This window comes from Aotus nancymaae, unplaced genomic scaffold (genome assembly GCF_030222135.1).
Source record: "Aotus nancymaae isolate 86718 unplaced genomic scaffold, 86718_ANA_hifiasm-v0.15.2.pri h1tg000059l, whole genome shotgun sequence".
Classification (NCBI taxonomy): domain Eukaryota; kingdom Metazoa; phylum Chordata; class Mammalia; order Primates; family Aotidae; genus Aotus; species Aotus nancymaae.
The window spans coordinates 33,357,626-33,384,181 of NW_026988473.1; the positions used below are offsets into that span (position 1 = coordinate 33,357,626).

The 26,556-nt window shown below is 42.5% G+C and overlaps 1 protein-coding gene across 8 annotated transcripts in view; it reads left to right on the top strand.

The window, feature by feature from the left end:
* Positions 1–685: 685 nt before the first annotated feature.
* The window catches only part of BDNF (brain derived neurotrophic factor), a 74,959-nt gene continuing 49,088 nt past the window's right edge, over positions 686–26,556 (top strand). The window contains exon 1 of one of the 8 annotated variants that reach the window (XM_012452242.2): positions 686–1,311. In XM_012452242.2, the coding sequence (XP_012307665.1) occupies positions 1,309–1,311 (3 nt within the window). In that variant the 5' untranslated portion in view covers positions 686–1,308. Of the gene's footprint in view, positions 1,312–1,949; positions 2,383–2,588; positions 2,666–2,866; positions 2,917–19,923; positions 20,249–20,501; positions 20,568–21,078; positions 21,380–26,556 lie in introns of those variants that run through there. The other 7 variants (XM_012452244.2, XM_012452245.2, XM_012452239.2 and 4 more) reach the window with 7 other exon arrangements.

A 26,556-nucleotide genomic window follows, 5' to 3' on the forward strand; every position in this document is an offset into this window, starting at 1 on the left:
TCCGAGGCTTGCCACCCCAGCCCCGGCTCCCGCCGCGCTCACCCCGGCACCCCAGCGGCGGGGCAGCCCCCGCAGGATGCGGAAGCGACTCCGGGGAAGCGGCAGCGAGCGGCCGCGGAGCGCCCTACCTGCCGTCTCCCCTCCCCTCCCCTCCCCGCCTTGGCCCGCGGCTCCGCTCTCCGCGGCTCGCCTTCCGACCTAGCTGCGCACCGGGGCTGTTAACTCACATTTGGGAAGCCATAACACATTAGAGCAAACGCAGTCATAACTTCATTCAACTCAGCCGCTCGAGAGCTCGGCTTACACAGGTTCCTGTGGGCAACTAGTGGCTCGCCTTGGTGCCTCTCGCCTAGTCATCAGTCCCTAAGAGGAAAAGGGAAAGTTCTTGGGCTGATGCGCGCTTCGACGCATGCAGTTGTTCCCAAGGACAAGTCACTTACTCGCCCCCCTCCCCCCCAGCCCCCATTTGATCATCACTCACGACCTCATCGGCTGGAGACCCTTAGTCATGATGGGGGAGGGGGAGGGGCACGAACTTTTCTAAGAAGTTTCCTTTTTTTTATCCAGGGAGTCACAGTGAGTCGGTCACGTAAACAGTGCGGTTAGTCGTCGCCGTTGCCGCCCCCCACCCCCTCCCTGCTGCGCTTTTCTGGTATTATTATTAAAGCGGTAGCCTGCTGGCGCTGATAAGCAACAAGTTCCCCAGCGGTCTTCCCGCCCTAGCCTGACCAGGCGAAGGTTTTCTTACCTGGCGACAGGGAAATATCCCGAGCCGAATTCAGCTTCGCCGGAGCCCCAGGTGTGACCTGGGCAGTGGGCAAGGGAGCGGTGTGCAGGCTGGGTTTTTGTTTTTGTTTTTCACGAGGGTACCCTGAAACTCCTCACTTTCTCTGGGAACTTTCTGTGCCAGGACCTAGTGACGGGCGGTTAGAAGGCAGCCCTAGGAAACACCCGCTACATAGCAGGGCAGTTGGGCAATCATTGGTAACCTCGCTCATTCATTAGAATCACGTAAGAACTCAAAAGGAAGCGTGTCTTTCGGAGTGAGGGCGTTTGCGTAAATCTATAGGTTTTTCGGCATCGATGCCAGTTGCTTTGTCTTCTGTAGTCGCCAAGGTGGTTGAGAGTTTAAGCTTGCGGATATTGCAAAGGGTTATTAGATTCATAAGTCACACCAAGTGGTGGGCGATCCACTGAGCAAAGCCGAACTTCTCACATGATGACTTCAAACAAGACACATTACCTTCCAGCATCTGTTGGGGAGACGAGATTTTAAGACACTTGAGTCTCCAGGACAGCAAAGGCACAATGGTGAGTAGCAATAAACCCTGCATTATAATTGAAAAATCTTGACATGTTGCTTAACAACGGGCATATCACGGCTCTTCCTAGCACTTCACACGCCAAAGAACAGCAGCTACTCAGGCCAGGGGAATCGGGTTTTTACACAGTGCAACTTTAATTGGAATCATTTGAGATTTAACACAGCTATGTGGAACTGCGTGGAACAAACTTGGAGCTAGAGGGGGGGTGTGTGTGTTATATTGGCTGTTCAACGCTGATGCTTATGTTTCAGCCGTCTTGCATTCCATTCTTTTTCTTTATGTGTATGGTGTATGATCATATTCTATGATTTGTATGTGGGTATGTAATTGACATTTGCAAGGAGGTTAATTTCCATCTGAAAACAATAATGCTGTTAGAGGTTGGGGTTAGGCGGTGGAGTGGGGGTAAGGGTGGGGTAGAGACTGGGAGTTTAGGTGTAGATGGGGGGGGTGAGTTGGGGGAGAGAAATAAGTCAGAAGTGCATATCACCGGTAATGAAATGGGTAATCCTCTCGTAGACGAAAAGGTTCTCATCAACATGTGATCAACTATGAACAGGATGGCTTTGGCAAAGCCATCCGCACGTGACAAAACGTAAGGAAGTGGAAGAAACCTTCTAGAGCAATATCAAGTATCACTTAATTAGAGATTTTTAAGCCTTTTCCTCCTGCTGTGCCGGGTGTGTAATCGGGACGATCAGAGGCCATTCAGCACCTTGGACAGAGCCAACGGATTTGTCCGAGGTGGCGGTACCCCAGGTAGTCTTCTTGGCCCCGCTGTAAAGCCAACCCCGTGTCGCCCTTAAAAAGCGTCTTTTCGGAGGTTCGGCTCACACTGAGATCGGGGCTGGAGAGAGAGTCAGATTTTGGAGCGGAGCGTTTGGAAAGCGAGCCCCAGTTTGGTCCCCTCATTGAGCTCGCTGAAGTTGGCTTCCTAGCGGTGTAGGCTGGAATAGACTCTTGGCAAGCTGCGGGTTGGTATACTGGGTTAACTTTGGGAAATGCAAGTGTTTATCTCCAGGATCTAGCCATCGGGGTGGTGTAAGCCAGAAAGAAGGTAAGCACCGGGGCAGGGACCCCCTGCATCCCCAATTCTTGAGCTATTTTGATACTCTATCTTCCGGAGAGGACGCGTGGTGGAGGGGAGGAGGTAGAGGGGGAGCAAGAGAGGGGGTTGTTTCTTGGTATTTGCCCAGTTTGAATTGCCCTAGGTGAGAACCCTGGGGCAAAGCGAGAAGGAAGAGAGAGAGAGAGAGAGAGAGAGAGAGAGAGAGAAACTCAGTCTTCCTGCGGATATAATGAGTTTAGTTAACTTGGACCTGCAAATGTCTGATTCAAATGTAAGATTTATCTCTCTTTTTCTCCCCTTCACCTCCCTCTTTTCCGTTCTCTTTGCTGGTGTGTGTGTGTGTGTGTGTGTACAGTAGATTCATTACTAATTATGAAGCTTTTGCACAACATTCGATTTCCTAAAATTGGACTTTGTAGCATTTAGAATCAGGCAGTGGAGGTGGTGTGCGGTGGGGAAAAAGGAGGTGGAGGTTGGAAAGAGGGAAGGAGGTAAAGCTAAACCTCCACAAAATGAATCAAGGTAATTTCAGCTCTTCTAGTGAGAAGGATTCATTCTCTCTGTATCCCTCCCTCCCTCTCTTTCCCCCTCCCTCCCCCCTTCCCGCCCCCCTTCTTCCACCCCGCCCCCTCCTCAGCCTCCATCCCTCCCTCATTCTATCTCTTCCTCTCCGTCGCCCTCGCTCCTCGCTGGATGTTTCTTTCTGTCTTTTTTTTCCCCCCCCTTCTATCTTCCCTCCCCGCGAGTTTCGGGCGCTGGTTTAGAGGGCTCCCGCTTTCTCAAGGGAAGGGGAGCTGCCGAGACCGCGCTTTGCTCCTCAGCCGGGCCGGATGCCTCACTGAGCCCAGGTCTGAGTCAGTAGGGGCAACTCAGGGAAACGGGGGCCTCCGCCTGGGAGTAGAAGGTCCTTTCGGGACCGAAGAGCCAGGGAGCGGGCCGGGCAAGGGGGCCTGGGCGGCTGGAGGAGGTGGAGAAGAAAACTCGTAGCTCCGTGCGGCGGCTGGACAGAGCCACCAATCAGCTGGGCGCGCAGACCGCCCTGCCCGGGCGAGGTTGCGTCCGGAAGCACCGGTGGAGGACGGCCGGCTAGTCGCGGAGCCGCCGCCGCCGCCGCCGCCACCCGTGTGGGCCGGGGGATTGGAGGAGGGTGGATGTCGGGGACTTGGCGGGTGAGACAGAAGCGGCGCGGAGCCGCCCAGTCCTGTGTTCTGCCTCTCCAGCCCCCGCCTGCACCCCCGGGGGATCGCGAACTGCTGGAGCGCGCGGCTGCGTTGTCCTCTTGCCATTCTTCGGGGAGCTCAGGGACTTACGCGCCCCTGGGTGGGGGCCAACAGCTTCTCCACACTCTTATAACTCTCACCCCCACCCGCTTCTCAGGTCCTTTGTTCCGGCCACAGAGCCGTGCCCGGTGGCAGTTTTCGCCCCAGGGCTTGGTCGTTCTGGACTCCTCCCCGGATCAGCTCTTCTTAATTAAAAGGCAAGAGCTTGGGGTAGGGGTGAGGGGAACATAGGGAAAAACCTAATTCCGAAACTCAAGACTCGACTGTTTTAACGAACGAACGAAAGAATCCCAACTCTGCGCAGGTGGATTCATAGGCGACGCGAGGATATTGTGGAAATTTAGAAGGAAAAAATAAAAAACAGGCGCTAGGATCAGATGACGGTGATTGGCTGCTCGGCACACAAAGGGAGCGTAGGGCAGGGTTTACGGAGCAAGCCTGCAGCGAATGGGGCACAGATTGTTCCGAGATCCAGTCGTTTTCTCAGTCAGATCTACGCGCAGGGAGGGGAGGGGAGGGGCGCGCAGGGGAGCGTAGCGGGAGGGGCTGGGCTTGGGGGCGGGGGGATTTCTGATCAGTCTGATGCAATTCCAAGCGTGCTGCAAAGGAACTCCAAGGCGCCCGCATCACCATCGCCACCCACCCTTCCCAGATGGTGCTGTTTTAAATACGGATCTGCAGGGCCGAACGCAGAACTGGGAGATTTATTGCAAAATCCCGGGAAGGGTGGGGGGCGGGGGGAACGGGGAATGGAGGAGCAGAATTTAAAGGTGCAATACTTGCTTTTTCCAATCAAGCGGCAACCGGTCGGAATTATTATTTTTTTCTGTCTGTCTGCTTGTCTCTGGATTCTAATTCACCAAGAAAGAGGTGTAAATATTGTGACATTTTGAGGCAGCTTGATGGATGGGAAAAAAATCATCTGTCACTCTAAATTGCAGAGTTCCCTCTCCCCGCGCCGTCCCTTGCTAGCTAATACTCGCTGCTGCCTAATACAGTTGCTAGGGCTTCAAATGAATGCATCGTTAAGGGAATATTATCTTTTTAGTTTACTTGCCAATTTATCTGACAGTTGAACTGAGAAAATTGTAGATTTCGTGTCTCTGGGAGGAAAAATGCTTAACAGTCTAAGTCTTGTAACCTTGAGTTCTTTAAAAACTTAAATCTCAAAAGTGTCACGTCATCCTCTACACACACACACATACACACACACTCGACTTGTAAGGTGACATGGTTTCACCTAAACTGTTGTGGAAATGAATGTCACTTTAAGAATGGTGCACCTGATATTCATTGTTTATGTGTATTTACAAAGAGCTCTTCAGCTTGAAGGCAAGACATTTCAATTGTCCTGTTTGGAATCGGTCAGAAGACTGGAAGGTGACAGAGAGAAAGGGAAGAAAGAGGAAAGAGACAGAATTTTAACCTAGCTGCTATTAAATTAACAGTAACCTAGCCTACTTTTTTACCTCCGATCTGGCATATTAATATTTCTGTATGTTAGATTTTAGCTTGGTCTATCTCCCCCAATGGAGTATACCAGCATTGATTCAGATGGGAATATGTGTGGCCTGCCAGTAGCTTTTTCAGTGTCATTGATAGTAAGACCTACAACACAGCAATTTTTGGAGGATAGAAGAGAATGTCTGTAAGGGCTTTGCATACTAGGAAGCAGGCACTCCATAAATGGGAGGTATCATTACGATATTTGCATACAGCATTTTCATTTGACTGAACCAGAGTATTAGTTATTTTAAAACATAATCTAATTTATATGCCCAAGGTAGTAAGTGGGGATTTTAAAAGCAAGTGATTAGTTGGCTTATAAAATATTATTTTTCAATTGTCTATTAATGTAGATTGGAAAGAAGGCTTTTTAAAGATCTGAAATCGACATATCTAAGCTTCCCCTTTTATCTGCCAGACTCTTTCCCCATCAAATCTCTGATCTAATTTCTTAATAAGAAGAGAAGCTGGTAAATTTAGTTTCTTTCCTTTTCCTGGCCTGTCCTCTAGGGGAAGCTTTAGTAAGAAACAACATTCCAAAATCAGGCACTGAGAGAGAGAAGGCAAGGGACTGGACGACCACAAAATAGATCATCAGCCACCAACGCCAACAAACAGAAATGAGGGAAAACCAGCATGAAAGTATGACTTATAAAGGATTTTTATTTTTTCATTCTGTGATTTTGGGACCAGGCTCAAACTTGCTCAAATAACATTCACTCGATCATATTGCTTACAATCTGTCAGTTAAAATGAGGCCTAACTGAGCATATTTTTTATTAAATATATTTCTATCAAAGGCCAGTAAAGCTACTCTTTGATTTTAATTAGGACAAACTAGTCTAACCACTTAAATAACTCCAATGAATATGAACTGATATCATCAGATTTAAAGGCTCTGCTGAAAACTAAATTTGTTCTGAAAAGCACTGACTTGCCAGAAAAATATCTATTTTTGCAGCTTTCTTTTCACTCTATGGATAATTTAATGAGTTGCTTATTTTAATTTTACAACTGCTACCTCAGAAGTATCTCAAATTATCTTTCTTTGGCTGGTGTCTTTCTCTGCTGATCTGCTACTGTTGTGTGTGTGTATGTGTGTGTGCGCGCGCGCGTGTGTGTGTATGGGCGTGTGTGTCTCTGTGTGTGTTTTCTAGTGGGAATTTAACAAGCAGTGAGTCTTTTAAATTTACATGCCATAATCTATGTCAAGAACATCGTGTAGTACTTAACAATAAAAATAAACATTAGCATCTAGTGAAAGCTTACCACCATTGAGTGCTATGGAAATACAGGTCTTAAGGGGAGAAAGATTAAATTTTTTAACAATAAAAAAAAATTCTCCCCTTTTTGGCTTAAAGGTGATTATAATTTCAAAAATATGGCATCTTCTTTTACTTTGGAATGTAGAGCTGCTACTTTAACAAGTGTCTTTTGAGGAAGATACACATGTATTTCATAAAGATTAATACCCCTAAAACACTATGGTGCAGAGATGGAACTATGAATTCTTGATCCCTGCCTCTACTCTCATTTGTCAATTTTTGGAGTGTTCATTCTGAGTTTTTAAAAACAGGTGGACATTTTTTTCTTTTTTCTTTCCAACATTAAAAAAGAGTCCTACAAGAAATTGTTCTGCTGTAGTACAGACTTCATTTGTATTTCCTAGTAATAACACTTTAGACTCATAGAATACTTTGACTGTTCTTTACAGGTTTCATTTGATTTCTGTATCAGTCATATACGGTAGTAATCACCAATCGCTTTTTACAGATGAGGAAAGTAAGGTGCAGAATTATCTAACACTACACTGCCAGTAAGATATAAAGACTAACTTAGAATCTTTCTTCAAATTTTAAGAAAATTTGCGTTTGTGCCTCTCTAGACCATGCTGCCTTAAACCCTACTAAGGTACCAGAGGGAGCTGTAGACATTATTTTCTCCTATTTTGATTTATTTAATTAAATTAAAAGCGTGGTCTACAAATAGTTTTCAAAATGTTCAGGCCTAATGGAAAGTTTTAACTAGGCTTCCTAAGACAGTCTTTCCCTCTCCCTCAGTTAGAAACTCAAAGAAAACAGGAATCTTCCTGCAGTTGACACACCATCTAAGTCATAGTTGCTAATTCCCCATAAAACAAACACAGAGAATAAGAAGAGCCAAAGCCAAGATGTACATTACTTTTACTTGTGAGTCATAGATTCTGTGGTCTGGGAACGTTCTCAGAGGTCACTTAGCCCAGCCCATATCTGATGGATAAATTCATGCTGGCTTGTTTTCTTTCGACCTTCTGGAATTTCATCCCAGTCTTGGACACCTGGGTACTTGTTTATCTTGATAGATATTCTGATGCTTATGTGGATCATGAGCTTGTCTGGCCATTTCCCATTTTGCTCAAAAGGTCTACTTTCTATAGAGAATCTAGCATTCATAATTTTATTTTGTAAGTATTAATTGGCAACACATTACTTGCTATTATGTGCCAGGAACTGTGTTATAATCTGGAGATTCGAGAATAAGCAAGACCGAATGGTCCCTATCTTGGTGGATCTCATAGCCTAGAGACAAAGACTGGTATCTTTATTTGCTCCAATCCTTAGAAGGGGACAGACCTCATAAGATTCCTTTTTTCAAGAGAATACAGTGAATAAGATTAAAATCCCGAGTTCAGGCTTTACCACCAACTGCTTGTCGGTAGCTAAAAAAGTCAATCAGTCATTCTTGATCTCTGCTTCCTCACACATAAAACAAAGGAGATGTTCTAAGAATAAACTCTAAATTCCATTTCCGTTCCAAGTTTGAGTGAAACTATTTCTTGCATCAAAGGTTAGGGTAACTTAGGCCTTACTTTGTGGGGGAAAGTAAAGCCTAAGTTACCCTAACCTTTGATGATTTACAATTTGGGATACCACAAATTTTTAACCTGTTAAGTATATCATGAAAAAAAATCAAAGCAACATATTTGAACCCAGAGTAGAAGGAATCTGGGTGTTGAATCTGTTGGTTTATGGAATGATGGCTAGGAAAGTTTTAATATAGAGAATGATCTCAAATTTCTGCAGATTATTTTTAAAAGCAGGCGGTGCAGTGGAAGACCCGCTATCAAATTTGCTGTTTATTTTCTTTGTGCAAGCAGAAGTTCTAATTTTTCAGGTCATTTCCTTTTAAAATCAAAGATATTACATCCTGAAATTGCATGGGTCTCATGAATAATGCATTATATACACATGATAATAGATAATTAGATGGACCAACCAAATGAAACATGACAGGGAGCAGGTGCCCAAGGATTGCAGAAGGTGTGTGGGCATTTTGACATCCAGGAAATGCTATAGATCTGTCCTTAGCTAACTCAGCCTGGTGGAGATAATTAAGAAAAAAATTGTGGGTGTAGAAAGACTGCAAGCCATTCCCTGGGATTGGCTAGATTGCTGCAGTAGTTCAAAAACAATTGGCACAGCCACCCACACTAGACATGATTGCCCTTTGATGAGGCAGCTATTGACTTTTATAAAGATGCCATATTTAAAATAACTTCTGATGCACTAGGGATAACAGACATCATTCTTGAATTCTATTTTAGACAAATGGCAAAATATATTCCAAAGTATTAATTTTAAAATAAAAAATCTTTTTTAAGTCTTGTTTCTAAAAACCAGCAGCATAGTAACATGTGACCTCTGGATTTAACAATTCAGCCTAAGCTGGGAGAAAGCTGTAGCTTGTATGAGACATTTTGACCCACTGTGGGCATTTTCTGGACCACTACCAGAAGTAACATATACTTGTCAAAGTTTTTAACCTCTGAGTGAATGTGAAATGCACTCCAAAATCTTCACACCCTGGGAAAGGTGATCCAACAATTTTCCTAAACAGTGGCAGAAAATGCTCTGAGATCTTTGTTTCCAGATGCTATAATGTTATGCTATCTAGAAATTTCTTTGGAGCACCTTGCTCATCAACGCCAAAAGGAGTTAGAATTGATTTACAGTGGCAGAAAATGCTCTGAGATCTTTGTTTCCAGAGTGCATGCTATAATGTTATGCTATCTAGAAATTTCTTTGGAGCACCTTGCTCATCAACGCCAAAAGGAGTTAGAATTGATTTATCTCCAGCTTCAAGGAAATAGTCAACCACCTCCTGTCTCTAAGTAATAAGACTACTGTGAGAAAAAAAAATACACAAATTAGTTGATTGCAGAAAGGTGCCACAAACATCCAAAGTCTTTGGGATAGGACATTGCAGGGTGAGTGAATAGAGAAAAATAAAAGGAATATGGAGAAAATTGAAAAATAAAAAGGGAAAGGAAGATGGAGTCCTAATTATACAGCGGCTCTTGAATTGACTGTTCTCTACCTTCCATGCTCATCGTTATTCTGACTACTTTAGTAGGAAACAGTGATTTCTTCTGCTTTCGCTTTCCTTCTCTGCTAAGGACTTCTTCCTTGCCAATAACTTCCATAATCAGTATTTAAGAATTGCTCTGATGCCCAGCGCAGTGGCTAACACCTGTAATCCCAGCACTTTGGGAGGCCGAGGCAAGTGGATCACTTGAGGGCAGGAGTTCGAGACCAGCCCGGCCAACATAGTGAAACCCATCTCTACTAAAAGTACAAAAAAAAAAAAAAAAAGTAGCCAGGCATGGTGGCAGGTGCCTGTAATCTCAGCCACTTGGGAGGCTGAGGGAGGAAAATCGCTTGAACCCTGGAGGTGGAGGTTATAGTGAGCCAAGATCACGGCATTGCACTCCAGCCTGGACAACAAGAGCTAAACTCCCTCTCAAAAAAAAAATTGCTGTGCTATTATTATTCTTTACTACATGTTCAATTAACATGGAGTTTGTAACAACTTTTGTGCCATGGACTCTACTCTCTTGGCAGTCTGGTAAAACCTATGTAAACCCTTCTCATAAAAATTTCTAAATGGGGCTGGGCACGGTGGCTCATGCCTGTAATCTCAGCACTTTGGGAAGCCAAGGCGGGCAGATCATTTGAGGTCAGGAGTTCCAGACCAACCTGGCCAACATGGCAAAACCCTGTCTCTACCAAAAACAAAAAATTAGCTAGGTGTGATGGCATGTATCTGTAATCCCAGCTACTTGGAAGGCTGAGGCATGAGAATCACTTGAACCTGGGAGGTGGAGGTTGTAGTGAGCCAAGATCAGCCCCTGCACTCCAGTCTGGGTGACAGAGTAAGACTTTGTCTAAAAAAAAAAATAACAAATCTAAGTGAATGAAATAAAAGTGTAAAATTACAAAGAAAGCCAATGACATTGTTGTACAGTTATAAAAACAGTTAAAATAACATATTGTGTGATATAGTAATACATATGCTTTTTAATGCATTAAAAATGATCTAACCACAAGGTAAATATTATAATTTTGAAGTAATGATAAGTACTGGTATTTTGAAATATCTATAAAACTGACATGTGATATGAAGGTGTATGTGATGTATACTGGTGAGAAAGCCTGAAAATACTACTGTGTAACATTTCCCACACATATTTGACAACAGAACACTTGAGAAGCACTTATTAACACAGTATAGATTCAGAAATGTTAATTTAGTCAATGTTAACATTAGCCATTGGAGTTTCCTTCCTGGCAAAAGGAAACTGGCATTGGGAGAAAACTTTTAAAATTCACATTTGCCATTAGACAAGCTGCCATGTGGGGAAAGGACCAAAGGCTGAGAAGGCGAGGGTGTGGTAAGCATGTTTCTGTTGACTGAGCTTGCTAATACTCCAGTGTTTATCCTTAGTATCACCAGCACAACCCCATTACCCTAGCAATCCATCACTCCATTGAAAAAGATACAAAATTCAGATTCTGGTGATTAACTGGCATTGCTTAAGATACCTGTTCTGACCTCACTAACCCAACTGAAACTCTTCCTGTTTGTCATTACTGCACCATGGGAAAGGATGTGCAAATTGTAATGATGTGGGATGACATTTATTTTGCATTCATCCAGTGCTGTTATTTGTTTTGCATTTGGAATATGTTGCTTAACCTTCAAAGTAACTCTCAGATTAAGAAAACTAGAGCTTGGAGAATTTAAGTAACTTGACTAAACTAACACAGAAAATCTGAAATGGAGAAACTAAACTCCAAACCTAAAGTTTTCTGGTTCCAAAGTCCATTATAAAGTGGTGCCTCCCTGTCTCCTAGCTACCACCCAGATTTAATCTGGATCTCCCATTATCAGATGGTTTACATACAGGTTTTCTTACGAGATCTTGACCGCAACTCTTTGAGATGGCCATGAGTCTCAAAATTCATTGTCAGGAGTGCTGCTTTAGAATCATTTTGATCTTTGCTAACTGATAAGAGACTTTCAAATAGCTAATTGTCACCTATCCTTTTTGAAGCCCAGTTTTCATAATCATAAAACAGAAAAAGTGTTAAAGTGTTTTGTGAGGATCAAATACATGAATAATAAAATCTTACTTCGTTGAGCTCACTATGGTGAGCATTCTGCATTTTCATAGTTCATTGAATCCTCACAACAATCTTTCTAGGCAAAGATTATTATTTTTATTTTAAAGATAAGAAAACTGAGTTATCTGTAATTAATTAACTATCTTAAATTAGCAGAGCCAATAAGTGACAAAGCTGGGTTCAAATGTAGGTCTGTCTAATGCCAAAGCCCTTTTTTAAAATCACCAAACTAATCTGAAAATCACTATTCAATCTTAGCTGTTATTATTATAATTATCATCACACTTAAAACACTATCAAAATACAAAATTATCTAGACATAAGTATATAGTCACTGAAGAGATTAGAATCTGAAAGTTTTCACCTGCATGTTCTTTCTTCCACTTACTTTAGTTTATTAACCCAATGGATGAGGTCTGACTCCTTTCTTAACTTGTTTAGGGCAGTTCCAAGTTAGTTGACTTCTGAGAGTTATTGAGTAAGAAACGTTATAAATTGTTTGGATTAGGATTTGGTATGTTTAGAAGCTATTTCATAAGTTTGCTTTTTCGAACTGTTACTGGCTATAATACTGCAGATGCTGTGATGAGGAACACCCTCTCTAAAGACACACAGTGGATGACAAACCTCCAAAGCTAACATATTGTTTACAGATATGGAGAAGAAGAGGATGGACAAGCACAGTCTGAAACATAATTACAAGGCTTATAGTCCCTGTTGGGGACTAAAATGTTTATTGGCTTTCCTTGTGCAATTCAATGTTCTTCCTTTAACGGATCCACTCCAAACTTGGAACTTTCCTGAAAATAGCCTCTCATTTGGGAGCATGCCAGGAATTGGTGTGTGGGTCCTTTGTGTCTTTGTACCAACTCAGAACTCCAGATACTAGCTCTAGAGACTAAGCTGGGATACAGCCTGGATAAGGGAGTCATATATCTACTTGGGCTTCTTCCTGCTATGTTTATTTCATCCATCTTCCTCCTAGAAAGCAGCTCCTAGAAAGATGTGGTTGTAAATGAGGGATTGGATGCATACTGGTATGTCTTAGATAGCACAAGTCGGTGGTCTTTGCAGAGTTGCCAAAGGCATATAAGTAATCAAAGATGCGGAAATCCATGGAGAGACTTCATCCCACTTCTACTCTGATTTATTCAGGGAAGGACACCATGAACACATAATGGATTTGATATGTCCCAGAGTTCCGAAAGCAGCCTAGCAAAAAGGGATGATCCTAAAGGACATTTTGATGTATGAAAAAGTCCACCTAAAGCTTTGTCAGAGATAACTAAAGAATATGATGGCTGGAAGGCTATAAATCCTTACCTTGGCTCAAAGTTCTAATTTTAGGGGAAATAATTGCATGAATTCCAAGTTTAGTTTACCAAATGATATACAGTTCCTGAAAGGAGTTCAAATTTAGATAGAAAAAGTACCTTACAAATGATCTAGTTCACTGATTCCCCTCGTGCATTGAAATTACCTAAATCATTTATTCTCTCTGAGTTAAAGTCTGAATGTGTTGCCAGGTTTAGCAAACTCAGTTTATAGCCCACTGACCTCATTTTATTGATTAGGCAACTGAGGTGCACAGTGGTTGATCTTTCAATTTATTCAATAAACAAGTATATGGTATATTATTTTACAGTATCTATCTGAACAATCTCGGGCTAGTGAAGTCCCTTTCCCAGGTCACATGGGCAGACACTGACATAGCTTGAATTAGGACCCAAGTTCTTTTGACTACTACCTGGGCCTTAAAATCTGAATCATAGGACAAAGATATTTCTTCTATTTTCTAACGGTCCCATCAGAAGGAAACAATGGACAGTCTGTGCAAGATTTTAATTACCTTAATGTTCAAAATAAAATGAAAAACAGATTACTAAAACATAAGCATAACAACACTTTAATATCATTCTAATAAGATATTATTAATTTCAAAATGGTAGGACAAAACTAATTATACTTTAAACTTCTTAAATATCCTACAGTTACTTTATGACTATTGAGACACTAGCTAAGTTTCCAAAACTGGATTTCTAGCCATAGAATCCCTCACCTCCCACATATACCACCCCCCATTCTCAGGTCATGAGTACTGTCCAAGCAGCAAAAATAATTTCCCAGAGTACATACATGGCAGTGGCTACCAACCAAACAAACAATTATGGGGGGCTGGAATTTAAATTCATGGCTGTACTTTCACCAATTCATTCCCCATCCCACCCCACCTTGCTGTCTTCAACTTTTATGAAACATTATGTTTGTCCTATTCATCTGTGTCAGCCTCACCCTTTCGTAGATCCTACTAGGCTTACCACTTCTTGGTGCCTTTCACTGGCTGACTAAGGTTTCAGAAGTACCTGCTTACAGCAAACACTGCAGTTGTCTCTTTTTGGTTACAAAGTCCCCAGACAATTTCTCAAGGTAATATTATGAAGAAGAAGTAAATGTTCTCCTCTGCTACCCCATTTCTTTTTAGAGTGCTGACTTTATTCTATATCTCATCTGGCTTAATGTCTTCTTGGGCCAATTGGATTGATTTTACAGTCGCCATAGAATATCTCCTAAACAGACAACCATGGGTTATGGGAACGATCTTTCTGCTGACCTCATGATTTGGTCACATTGGGTTGTAAAGCCATAGTGGAGATATACTTGATGAGTTTATGAAGACTCGATTCTAGGTATCGTGTAGGTTAGCTTAGTTCTCTTTTACTGAATTCAACTTAATTGCATTCATTTTAGTCTAACTAGATTTTGAGTGCAGACAAAATGAAAAGAAATGGTTCAATTTAGGTGAAAGTTAAAGCTCCAAAAGTAGTGCAGTATTTCATAGACCTTACCTTTGAGAGAAATTATATCAGCATATAATAAGCACCTGAGAATATGAAAGCACAATCCCAGTTTAAATGTTAAAGGTCTACAACTTCGGATATTAAATGGAGTACAGAAAAGTCACTGGTTCTTAAATGATTTTGTTGAGGGGGGAAATAGTGAAAGCTAAGTGTTCTATTCAAGCACTGTTTCGTTTGAAAATAATGCTTCATTTAAAAGCTAAGGACAGGAGATCTAGCTTTGTTATGAAGGCTCATCTTTTTATTAACCACTTCTGTCTCCAAGTTGCAAGGGGAGGATTTGTCAATCTGATTGAATCTTTCCTTTAGTTTTTCCCAACAGCTGTGTTCAGATAATTCACGACTCCTGTGTTTCCTGAGCCCTGGATAATTTCACACACATGTCTGGTTTGGGGCTCCACATTTTCAGAAGAATATAGAGACCTTGGAGGAGGTCCAGGGTAGACCAAGGGAAATGATTAATGGGTTGAAAGTTGGAGTTTATGAAGAAAGGTTGTGAGATCTGATCTTTTGCTATGAGAAAAGTCTGAGTGGTGACTTAATAACACAAGGAGGTTAGTAAGCAGCTGTTCTCCATCTTCACTAAGGTTGAATGAAATGAAATAAGATATAAATTGCAACAGGAACAAAAATGCATTACAAATGGGAACTTCCAAGCCCTAGCATTGCTGGATTCTAGATAGCTCCCCAGAAGAAGGATGTATAGTCTACTTCCCTGGTCTGCAATGATAGGCCTATAAATAGTGAGGAAGATGAGATAATCTCTTAAGATCCCTTTTGGACCTATCTTTTATAGGTCTATCTATCATATTTAGAAAATTTATTTGCCTCAAGCAAAAATTGTCTCATTTCCTCCCTCCCACCCTATCCACTCCTTATCTTTATCTACCTTTTGTAAAACACTGCTAACCAAAATAACTGGAGACTGATCAACCGTGGTGGGCCCTCCCCAGCCTCTAAGTGCCACTCCAGCACTGGGAGCAAGTTTCTTGTCCATCACTACCAACCCCTGGCCACTAGGGGCATGTTTACCATCACCTTTCTACACACCAAGCCTACGGGAAGTGAAAACAAAACAAAATAAAACTTCCTATGCTTAACAAATTCACAGGTGGATTAAAATACAACTCTTATGTCCTAGAATATGAGCATGCAAAGGGCTGAAATGTATTCTATGCATCTGCCTATATCAGCTCATAGAATAGGCTCTGACATATAGTAGGTACTCAGCAATTTTTAATCAACTAAATGACTGTAACTATGAAGTGAAGGGAAAATAAGTTGAGAAAGTCAGGGGTTTCAGATGTTTCCAAATGATTCTGTATGCCAGACAAATCTAAAGCCTAACCCATTCTTCATACATGTGCTATTGAGGATTTCATTCTCACCATGCCTGCGCTATCTGGAGGTAGAAAGAGCCAGTTGCACATCCTGCCCAAGTCTTTGGCCAAAAAGACCAATAAAGACAGGTGCTGTGTAGATTCATGTATCAGAATCACATGAAAGTAGGCCAAATTATTAGTGTGTGTTTTTAAAATAATACTTCAGGAAGTTTGGTGATTTTTTTTTCTTCTAAATTATCTTTTTGCATATTTTTCTTTCTCCATTTTTTCATGAAGAATATAAAATTTGATTGTAAGAAATCTCTCACTTCAATCATCACACAGCCTAAATAGGTGAGTCTCAAAAATAAGCTAATCTTCATCTTACATCTGATTCAGTGTCTTGAAACCCTTTGGTTTAAATTTGTTAATTCTTCTCATGACTTTTCTCATAGGAAAACCAGCTAATACCATAGCTATATTATTACTGTCAGTTGTAACTTATATCCACACTCTCACATCCTTTTTGACCATGCTTATAGAAATATTATAAGTAAGCCAAATTTATTCTTCATTATTAATTTTTAAATGTTCTCAGCAAAAATCTGGTAACTTGGAGGCTACAAGTTGATGATTCTCATATGTTTCCCCAAACATACGAGAATTTAGTCTCAAAGCTTCATAATGGTTTTTACGCTGTTTTTCTCGATCCAACTAAATATTATTCCCATATGGGATCAGTTTTTTACCCTCTTGTTCTACTCTTCTAGTCTTGGCACTTCTAAAAGTTTCTTGCTGTGGTTCCTTTCTTTTGTCTGCCACTAATGGCTATGCCTGGTTACATAACCCCTGTAACAGGTGTTGACCAATTTGAACACATTTGAGTATGGTATAGAGCTATTCTTACAGTTCATAAAAAACTTAGAGAGAATATATCATCTGATGAATAGGGAAATTACTTCTCCCTTAAGGTTTTTCTCAGGACAGGCCTTATACAAGAATTTCAAGGATTGCGAGTGACACAGTTTAACATTGGGCTGGGCCTTTGAAATTATCCAGCATGAATTTGAAAACACCTCTGCAGCTCTGCTCAGCAGCAGAGTTTTCTGTTTACTTAGTATTTCCCTATGCCAATTAGTGAAATTTTCAGCAGTTTTTTAGGTCAACTCATTTGATACTAGACTAGACAACATTTTTTATTTTGCAAGGAAGACTGAAGGTAGGAGTAACTAGGAAGCTAAAATAAACACAATTAAATATAAAATGCTTATAGTGATAGTATTGACCTCAGCCAATTAAAATTATTAATAGAAAAAACATGTCAATGTCAAATCTGAGCCTACTGCCTCTGTTCCCACTTGGGTAATGAGGATTAGTTTATATTTCCTGACAAGAATAGATGGAAATTCACATTTCTTCCTGACCTTTGTCCCCGCTGAAACATTGGGTTAGGATCATATTAGAACACAACTAAAAAGAAATATTCAGATGAATTCACAATTAAGTTTTAAGCCCTACAAAACTGAAATAAGTAGCATCTTCTTTTCAAGCTGTGAAACTTTCCCTCATTTTAGTAATAAAGAAAATGTTCATATTGTAAACTTGGAAACTTTGTTCCTAACATATCAGTCATGTCAGAGACCAATCTTTAAGAAGAACAAGAAATGTATGCTGTATGTTCTCAGCATCACCCTTGCCCACAATAGGGAAAATAATTTTGTAAAACTTTGATTTTAGACCTCCAAAATTATCTCTATATGCTACTTGAATTAAGCAAATAAAAAATAACATTTAGAATTCCATGTAAGGCACTGGTACAACTTTTGTTTACCTTGGCGTCATTGTTTTTGAATGTAAGATGTAATTTAAGGCAAATAAGTATGTGTTTTAAGTCTGGTCACATACAGTTTGGTAATGCTATAATCACAAATCAGAAAGTTTGGAAATGCTCAGAAGTGTTAAGAGGTGTGATTCATCATGGTTATCTGAATTGGTATTTGATCTTCTTTTCTTTCTAAATACCCCTGACATTTCTGACTCCTCTGTCTTTTCCTCAGTAAAACTGCACCACACACTGGAAAGCGAAGATACACACATTTATTTATATAATGTCAAGGGAGAGTAGGAATAAGAAGATTGGCCATAGACCCACCCAATCAGAGTCTGGGAAATGAGAACACTTTTTCCTTCAGCAGAAATGCTGACTTGCCAATGTGAATTTAGCAGGAAAAAGATTTCCCATAACTTCTAAGTGAGCAGCATTCAGAATGCTAGCTTAGATTCCTGGTATTAACTTGCCAGGTATTTTTCAGAAAGAAAATAAATTCCAATTGAGCTTAAAAACCTGAGGGTAGAACTCATTTTTAACCAAATGTAAAGCATCAGTTTAAAGTTAACATAAAGTTTTAAAACAAAAAGTTTGGAGTACGGTTCCTCCAGTCCTTTATAATGTAGTACAAGTATGTTTTTTAATTTATAAAACTAGCTGTTTAAATTGTATTATGCTACTAAAAAAAGCTGTGTATGCATTCAGCTTACAACCTGGGAACCAATGCAGAGGGTTTCTGGGGTAACAGTACCCAGCTTCATACCCTCTGTCCTTTATTGCTTTCTGGTTAGCCTGCGTATTTCACATACATTAAATATTCCACAATGAACTCCACCATCTGTGCTGTAGGGTAGTTTGTATTGGTCATGTGCTCTGTCAAGTTGACAGAGGTGCAAAGCTAAATGTGTGACACTCGAAGAATATGCATATATTTGAATAATTTGACTATTTAGTCCAACAATTTGCAAAGGCGCTCTGAATGATCACACATTCTGATAACACTTCCAAGGAACCGATAGCTTCACTTAGGAGGTGGGGAGATGGAAGCAGGGTTATTTCTAGCAGGAATTCTTGAGTTCACTGAAGTCTTGTCCCTGGTACTTCACTGTGTGAACGTGGGTAAATTATTTCCTGGCAGAGTATTGGATTCTTCTTTTATAAAACGGGTAAATAATTTCTTTTAACTAGTCTTTAGAAGTTCTAAAATAGCTAATGTTAGTGAATTCATTTTGTTGACTGTAAACCCCTAGGTAAATTGAACTGAGTATGTAATAATATTATATATTCAGTTCAACAGTACATTCTTGGTAACCACAAGAGGGTCCAGGAAAGGAAACTGTTTATAAATCTTTCCCTTTAGCAAAATTAATGTTGGAGTCTTTAGGGAAATTCCTACAGCAGTGAGTCTTCACAATTATTAGGTCAATCCCCTTTGAGATTACAGAAAAATGCACATACACAGAAAGCTGCCTGCAGAATTTGGGTGTGGGCTTGGTGGGAGATTCCTCTGATAGCCAGTGTTGTACCCACAAGAGAGTGTTTCTCAAAGTGTGACTTCAGATTGTCTGCATCCGAATTGCTGGTGGTATTTGTTAAAATTCTAATTCCTGGACCCTGCCCCACCCCTACTAAATCACAATTGCAGGAGGAGGAACCTTCATTTTAACACTCACTCAGGTGATTTTTATAAGTTAAGTACGGTGCTGCTGTCTTGTTCTTTATTCTAAATTTTAAGGTCTGCACAAATTGGTTGAACTAATGAGAAGAAAATTCAGCTTTAAAGCAGGAACACAGGTAGACAGTTGACAGAGTACATCAAATGGCTAATTGAAAATGTCCTCTGGACCCCAGCCATATAAGTTCTCTCGAAGGGTCTTGACTACAGGCAAATGAGAACCCGAAAAGCTATTTGCTCTTTTGCTGCTGGCAGTGGTGGGGGTGGAGGGTAGGGGAGGATTAACGGAGCCAGTTCTGCCCCCACCCTCGAATCCCCTACCCCCACTCTGATTAAAGCAGAAGACTTTATTTATCTTTGCTGCCCTGGTTCGTTATTAAAAGGGTTAGCTTATGTGTGTGTGTGTTTGCTGGGGCTGGAAGTGAAAACATCTGCAAAAGCATGCAATGCCCTGGAACGGAACTCTTCTAATAAAAGATGTATCATTTTAAATGCGCTGAATTTTGATTCTGGTAATTCGTGCACTAGAGTGTCTATTTCGAGGCAGCGGAGGTATCATATGACAGCGCACGTCAAGGCACCGTGGAGCCCTCTCGTGGACTCCCACCCACTTTCCCATTCACCGCGGAGAGGGCTGCTCGCGCTGCCGCTCCCCCCGGCGAGCTAGCATGAAATCTCCCTGCCTCTGCCGAGATCAAATGGAGCTCCTCGCTGATGGGGTGCGAGTATTACCTCCGCCATGCAATTTCCACTATCAATAATTTAACTTCTTTGCTGCAGAACAGAAGGAGTACATACCGGGCACCAAAGACTCGCGCCCCCTCCCCCCTTTAATTAAGCGAAGGGGACGTGAAAAAATAATAGAGTCTGGGAGTTTGGGGGCCGAAGTCTTTCCCAGAGCAGCTGCCTTGATGGTTACTTTGACAAGTAGTGACTGAAAAGGTGGGTTTGTTTTCTTTCTCTTTCCGTTTTTCTGTTTGGTCTGCTAGAAAGCGTGTGGCTTTAGCGAGGGCTGTCATTGCCTGGGCTTCCTGGCTGGAACAAGTAACTTGGTGTAACGTTATCTGGGGGCGTTCATCAATAAAAAATGCCGTTATTATCTTGATTGAATTCCTATTAGGCAAACTCCAGAGAGGTCAGTACGCGAACTCTTTAAGCCGGCGTGTTTAAGGCAGCGGAGTAAACCAATAGCCCCATGCTCTGTGCGATTTCATTGTGTGCTCGCGATCGCAAGCTCCGTGGTGCGGGAAGGTGCGGGAAGGTGTGTCTGTAGCCCGTGAAACGCACGCCCTCTCCCAGAGAACTTGGGTGCTGGGATGCGGAGGAAGGGGAGAGTTGAAGGCGAGGGGAGTGAGACCTCGGGGCGTCCGATTCTCACTCGCTCCCTCCCACCCCAGCGCGCACACCCCGGGTTTCCGCAGGGGGCGCGGGACGCGGGGTTCCCTGGGGCTGGGGCTGGAACACCCCTCGAAGCCTCGGGCGTCCCGCCCAAGGCTCCCCGGGAGGGCACAGGGCTCGCGGGACGATGTCGCGGGACCCCGGGGAAGGATGGGGAAGACAGGGCCCGGGGAAACGGGGAGTCCCGGGCGCCCCTCGGTCCCCCGGGGGCTGAGCCCTGGGCGAGGAAAAGGCGCGGCGTTCCCTTTAAGCGTCCGCCCCGAACGGGTATCGGTAACGCGGGCGAGACGGGGGAGGGGGGCGGGGGGGCGGCGCCGTTTGACCAATCGAAGCTCAACCGAAGAGCTAAATAATGTCTGACCCGGGCGCAAGGCGCAGCCTGGAGCTCCTGGTCCCCGCCACCGTCGCAGCGCCCGGGCGCACCCGCCGGCTCGCTGTCCCGCGCACCCCGTCGCGCCTCGGGCTCCCGGGTCGGATCAAGGAGCCAGCCTGGTGCGCCCCCCACCTCCTGCTCGGGGGGCTTTGATGAGATACTTGAATGCAGCTGCCACTGCTGCTGTGGGGCCGGCGGGGAGCAGCGCCGCGACGGGGACCGGGGCTGGGCGCTGGAGCCAGAATCGGAACCACGATGTGACTCCGCCGCTGGGGACCCGTGAGCTTTGTGTGGACCCCGAGGTAGGAGAGCGCCGGGCGTGGGGCTTGGCGCGGGAGCCGCCCGTCCGCGGGAGAAAGTTGACTGGGGACCCCCTAAAGTTGTGGGACGAGGCCAAGCTCCTTCTTTCCTCCCCTCCGGGAGAAGGGAGGATTTGGAGTTGCTCCTGAGGAGCTTTCTCCCAAATCCCACGACCCAGGGCGTCAACTGGCACCACCTGGGAAAAAGGGACCCGGGGAAGCCACGAAGTAGAGGACACAGGGCCAGGAGGAGACCCAGAGCTGCGTGGTGGGAGCAAAGACGGCGCCCTGGGTATCCCCTGCAGCCCTCCCCCAGCCCAGGAGGGGTCGAGAGAGACTTGGGGACCCAGTGCTGTCGGGGTCCCTGACTGAGGAGGGTGCTGGGGCTGGACTAGGAATCATTCCAGGGGTAGGGTGGTCCCCGCGCCGATTTGCGGGGGTAGTGGGGAGGGAAGCTTGCGCCCTCAGCCCGCACCCTGTCCTGGGGCTGCACACGGTTACCTGCTCCCCAGGAGTTGAGACTGAAGTGGACTCACAGATCCGAAGCCTACGTAGCTTGGAAAACTTGGGAGGCGGAATTCCTACCGCTGAGACCTGGAAGGGTCTGCGAGACTCCGGGGCTGGCCGAACCCACGCCTCTCCCCATCTTGCACCCCACTTCTGAAGCGCCCTCCAGGGAAGTCAGAGTTTTGACTTTCGGGGAGTGGGTGGATGTACGTGGGGGATTCCTGACTCGGGTTAGTCTGTGGGGATGCAGAGCAGGGAAGAGGAATGGGTGAGTTGCGCCTGGAAACAAATAGCTGAGGATTAGGGGCTCTGTGCCTGACAGGAAAGAAGGGGAGATTACAGACTAGGGGCATCCCTAAGGAAGAAGTCTCGGGGCTGCGGGGTGAACTGGAGGATGTAGTGTTTGTGTGTTGGGGGTGCAGCGGGGATGAGGGACCGAGGTGGAGAGGAGGCGAGGAGGAGGAGGAGGGGACCCAGAGAGCGAAGCTAGGGAAGGTAGAGGGTGCCCTCTGCTGGCCATGCTGCCAAGAGCAGCTGCTGGGGGCGGGAGGCTGGGGGTGGGGAAGTAAGGGAAGGTTTTGCGGGATCCCTTAGAGAGCTGGTAGGAGGGACTTGTTGAATGGTGCTGCTGACTCCAGCTCGGTGGGGCGTGCGACTCGTCGTCGGTGAATTTTGACTCGTCGTTCCCGTTTGGCTAATTTGCAAAAGTTTTTCCTCGAGCTGGGGGAGCTTTGATAAGCCTCGACTGGTGGTGTGTTAGGGTGTGTTAGGGTTTCTTGACTCTTATTTTAAGGTCCTCTAGGTATCTTGCACTTACTTCTCAATATCAGTAGCAACCAAAGAACATTTTCCGACAAGCATGCAGGAATGTTCTTGGCCAGAAGCGAAGAAAAGCATATTTCTGAGTGTTTATTAATCCTCCTAGTACAGTTATCTTTTAAACCAAAGTAATACGTAATTGGGAACGTTGATTTTCTAACCGCATATAAAAGGCGATATGCTATTAAATGAGACCCCTCCCTACTGTCTCAACTTCCTGCAAAAACTCTCTCCCCTCTTCATTATTATCGAAAAACCTATTTTTATATGAGTTTGTTGTAAGGTCAAAAGCCATTTTGGTCTTACAATTTGATATGTCTTCTTTACATTTTAATTTATTGAGGCATAATTACAGATTTAATTTGAACGTGTGTGCCTTCAGTGCTTACCTCATGCAACATAATTTTTAGGTGGAGATTTCTGATGTTATGACATGCAGCACTTCAAGGCATTACACATAATAGGTAGCATAGCATGTTAAATTACACTACAAAGTTTTGACCTTGGAAACGGCACCTTTTAAAAACAATCACTAAAATCCTGTTCCTTTTCCCTGGTTTTGCAGATGACTTGCTTAAGACTTTTTTTTTTTTTCCTTTCTTTCTTTTTGGTAAATTTACCTCTGGGCTAGCAGGAGAGGTAAGAGAAAGGAAAGAGACACTTGTCGAAATGTAACCATAACCTTTACTGGAATTTAAAACACGTTGGTCACCATTACTGGAATTCCAGGGCCATAAAGTCGTTGTCTTTTTTTTCCTTCTACTTCATTTTGTAAAATGTGATAAATGTTGGTAAATATAGACCAGTAAGTATTCTGACACAAAAAGCGTTATGTATGTGGAACTATTTTAAGTTATTACAGAACATTTTCTATTTATAAATGATATAAGCAGAAAGAAATGATTTCCAGATAAACAAGGCTCACGTACGTGTTTTGAAGCTTTAGAACATTGCAGACATGCTTAGACATTACATTTTTTAAAGCAAAATAACAATAATTTTTCACATATCTTTGAAGCCTTTCATAGCCCATTCAGAGCTAAGTTAGTAGCTGGAAGTTTTGTTTATTTTAAGGTGATATTTTAAAGCCATTTAAGATGTATAGTAGGTCAACATTGGTGTATCCAGAAAATAAAGCATTTAGGAAATCAGTTTCAGAGTGTATTCTCAATGTGTGTAACTTTTACTTGCAAACCAAAGGAACCAAGAAAGTCATCATTTGCCTAAAATGCAGTCATCACCCCAAATGATTCATTTACATTATGTGAGTTAATTGCCTTAATCTCGTAAATGGCGAAAGAGGGAATGAAGGTCCTGTGGTATTTCTCGTTCATTTTGACTCACCAGGAGGGGGAAATCCTGTACAAAAAGCAAATTTCTAAAATCCTGGCTCAGAGTCCTTGGGTTTCCTTTTTAAACGGGGCACCATGAGAATTAAGCTGTTCCCTTCCTTGTGAAATCTTTAAGAGTATCAGCTTTTCAATAGTCAAAATGTAGATGATTGATAATCTCATTTCTTTCTCGTGGTTTGTAGTTCAGCACACAGAGTGAGCTGGGCACGCCCACCTGATAGTATAGCAAAGAACTTGTCTACATTCTTTTTACATTCATCTTCTAAAACCTGTAGCTAGCGCGCGCTTTCTCTTTGTGTGTGTGTGTGTGTGTGTGTGTGTGTGTGTGTGAGAGAGAGAGAGAGAGAGAGAGAGAAGTGTGAACTGTGAGATATAATAGGCAGCAGCTTTGGGTCTCAATCGTAGATTTAATCTTAAGAAAATTGAAGATTTACAGACTGGAAAGGTCGTGTTCAAGTAGTTTATTAACATTTTGAGATGTAGGAAATTAATATCAGAGTAGAGAAGAAAAATTTCAGACTTCTTGAATAAAAACAGCATAGAGAGTGGAAGATAGCTAAACTCTGAATATCTTTTGAGAAGAAAGGCACTCCCATTTCAGGTGCCCATAATATGGATTTGATTTTAGTGATTAAAATGTGAATTTTCAACTTGCATCTCTGTGTGTGCAAGAGTTGAATTTGTGTAAGGGGGCTTGCCTATGCATATTCACAACAAAAGTGAGTATGTCCCTTTTATAAGGTAATTGCTAACTTGTCACAGCTTGTTTTCAAACAATTGTTATAGAGCACTCAGTTTCCACTAATTGCAAAATTGCTGCTTAATTGAAGGACTCTCAGCCATCTAGTACAGCCATTCAGCCACTGGCAGGCTCTGTGATCTCAAGCTGTGAATTGCATTTTAAAGTGGAATTGTGGAGAGAATTCTGTGGAATTCTAGGTTTTAAGTGCTGGCTGTTGTTCAATGGAAGAAGAAATCATTTGAACAAGAATCACATCAAATAGTGTTGTGATAAATTTTCTTTATTAGGATGAATAACATGCACAGATGGGCTTCAAAAGTGAATGAGCAAACTTATTGGTTACACTCTGCATCCATTTACTCTATTTAGTATGGAGTAATGTTAAGCAATAAATGATGTTGGCAAATGAAATCCATATGTCATTTGCATGTGGGATTTAAACCTAGGAAACATAGAGTGCCTTTGGCATGTGTAGGCTTAGTCATGTGTGTCCTAAAAGTCCTCTTAAACTTCTTCTTAAGGCATAGAATTATTTAATCCTAGATAATTTTATACTTAAATGCATCACTGGATTTCCAGAGTATGTACACTAAAAAGACTTAGAAAGGTCATGGACCTAATTATTGAGTATATGGAATCATTATTGATGGCAGATGCAAAACAATGGAGCTCACTAATGTACTGACATTGAAAACCTTTTGCAGGGGCGGAAATCGGGAGTGGTAAATGGGTGTGTTCTCTAAGTGGGACAGGAAGGTATTCTCTTTTCTGTAGAAAAATATAAGTATCTGGTCAGATAAGTGTGGAAGCTTTCATTTAAGTATTTAAGTTCAAGTACAAGCTCTGGGGCACATGTGTTCTTGGTGAGACAAATCTTATCAAATAAACTAGATACTAAGAAGTGGCTCATTGCCCTGATGTCTCATTTATAGATTGATGTTTGAAGATGGATTGCATTAGGTGAGTTAGGGGGCTGAGTGTGGGACAGGAGAATAATTGGAGGGAAGAAAAGTAAATTTACAAGCTTTAGTGACAGCCATAATAGAGTAAAAGTTTATTTCCAGAGAGCCTAGAGAGTAACGAACGTTATATAGTTTTCCCCAAAGGTTCACTTGAAAGAACTTTTCATTGGTTGTCATGGTAGTAATGTCCTGATTTTGAAATCTCCCAGAACCTAGTAGCTCTTAAACATGCTTTCATCTTGGTTCCTTTGGTCTGACGGAAACTTTATGACGACCCTCTGTGTTTTTGACATGCCTCTGCATTTTTGGAGAGAGGAGGTCAGGCAAGGGAGGATTTCTTTACTCTAAGACAATATAGTAAGGAAACATAAAATTATATGATAAAATCACTGAACTTCAAACTGGCTTATTGAAATAAAATCTAGAAGGCAACCTATCATTTAATTACAACTAGCTTGTATAAAATTAAAACATATAATGGGAATTCAAAGAAAATAAACGGGCAGTTTCAGGTAATTTAAGCAACTCACCAAAAATTGAAGTAATAGTGCCACCTAGAGAACAAAATCACCAGCTTTACCAGTCAAATGGCTTATTTCCATATGAACCATTTTTCCAGTGCTACAGTTACTAGGATTTCCTTGTTACCATATTCAGATCTGGTGAGTGTGTATGGGGGTGGGGATGCATGTGGAATTACAGATAAAATTTTAAAACAAGCAGATCCACAGTTTGATGTTCTAAATCCTTTTAACGTTGTAGTAGCCAAATGTAGAATAGCATGTCAGGAATCAAGGG